This window comes from Aureococcus anophagefferens (assembly GCF_000186865.1).
Source record: "Aureococcus anophagefferens unplaced genomic scaffold AURANscaffold_1503, whole genome shotgun sequence".
In the NCBI taxonomy this organism is placed as follows: domain Eukaryota; class Pelagophyceae; order Pelagomonadales; family Pelagomonadaceae; genus Aureococcus; species Aureococcus anophagefferens.
In genome coordinates this window covers 1-1411 of record NW_008706429.1, presented here as the reverse complement: position 1 = coordinate 1411, position 1411 = coordinate 1, and the positions used below count along the sequence as shown (strand labels likewise).

Sequence of the window (1411 nt, the reverse complement as noted above, 5' to 3'; positions counted from 1 at the left end):
CCGTGTGCGCCGTCGCGCGCACGCCGTTTCCAGCGCTCAAAAGTGGCACGCGACCGCGCAGGGACTAGTAGACGCGGACGGAAGCGACGCGGGGATCACAGGCGGCCTCATACGGCCTGTGGCGCGGCGCGAAGCCCATATTGAGGCTAATCGTCCGAGAGGTTTGGGTGTGGAAAGCCGCGTATTTCGCCACCGGGGCGAGGGATGCAGCGACGAATACGCGTCGCCGCGCGACGATATCCGAGGCCTCGACTGGAGCCGTAGTGGCGGTGGATTCCTCCACGGACCACCACGTCAACGTGCAGATACGGCTTGTACCTTGAAGGAGCCGCTCTGATTGTCTGCGACCCACTCGCCCATAGCTGCCAGCTGAGGCCCGCCACCACCGTCGTTCTACGCGAGTCGGGAGGCGTGCGTTGGTCTGGGCGTCGCGCGCCTCTCTCCAGGCGTCGCGCGCCTCGCGCCCGTGGGGCCGGCCGGCGGTACGCCATGGTCCTCGTCGGGTCGCCGCCGAGCAATGCGAAGCCGAGCCGCTTCGCGTCGCGGAACCTGAACTCGATGACGCGCGCGCCGGCGGCGCCCCCGCGCGAGGCGCGGTCCTACGGCGGCGGCGGGCGGCTGCTCGTGCTCGGGAACAAGAGCGAGAAGAGCAGCGCGGCGAAGGCGGCCGCGGTGGCGCGCGGCCCGCGCCCGACGACGAAACCCCCCGCCCCCCCGGGGACCCCCCGCCGCGACCCCCCCCCGCCCGTCCCGCAGGTCGCGCCGACGCCGATGAACACGCCGTCGCTGCGCCGCGAGAACCGGGGCCAGGACCTGTCGATCAAACTCGTGCCGTCGGGCGGCGGCGGGTGGGCCAAGGAGGAGGCGCCCGAGCCGCCGCCCGAGGAGCAGAAGCGCAAGCTCGCGCCGCCGTCGGCGTCGTCGCCGGCCCTCGCGCCCTGGGCGAAGAAGCCCGAGGACGGCGCGTCGCCCGCGGCCGCGACCGCGCCCTGGGCCCGGGGCGCCGACGGCGCGGCCGCGCCGCGGGACTCGCACCCGATGTCGGGCCCCATGGGCCAGCCCGCGCGGCCGCCGGCCTGGGCGCCGGGGGGCGGCGGGCCGCCGTCGCCGCGGTCCGCGAACCAGCAGCCGCCCTGGGCGCGCCGCGACCACCCGGGGTCGCCGGGTCGGGCGCCGCAGCCCTATGGTGACTATGCCCGGCCGGGCGACGACTGGCGGCGGCCCCGGGGCCCGAGCGGCGACGCGGGCCAGCACGACGCGCGCTGGGGCGACCGCGACGGCGGCTCCTACGCGAACATGGCGCCCCAGCCCCAGCTCCTCTCGCGGCAGCGCGGCGAGTCGGCCGAGAGCCGCGACGACGGCCCGCGGCCGCGCGGCGAGTCCGGCGACGCGGCGCCGGCGCCGGCGCCGG

The 1411-nt window shown here is 76.8% G+C and overlaps 1 protein-coding gene across 1 annotated transcript; it reads left to right on the top strand.

Annotated features, from left to right (window-relative positions):
• Positions 1–376: 376 nt before the first annotated feature.
• Positions 377–1379, top strand: AURANDRAFT_72901 (hypothetical protein; the record flags this gene model as incomplete). Its single annotated transcript, XM_009045117.1, has 2 exons — positions 377–675; positions 757–1379. Coding segments are annotated over 2 exons (807 nt in total), but the record flags the coding sequence as incomplete, so codon positions are not given.
• Positions 1380–1411: the final 32 nt, after the last annotated feature.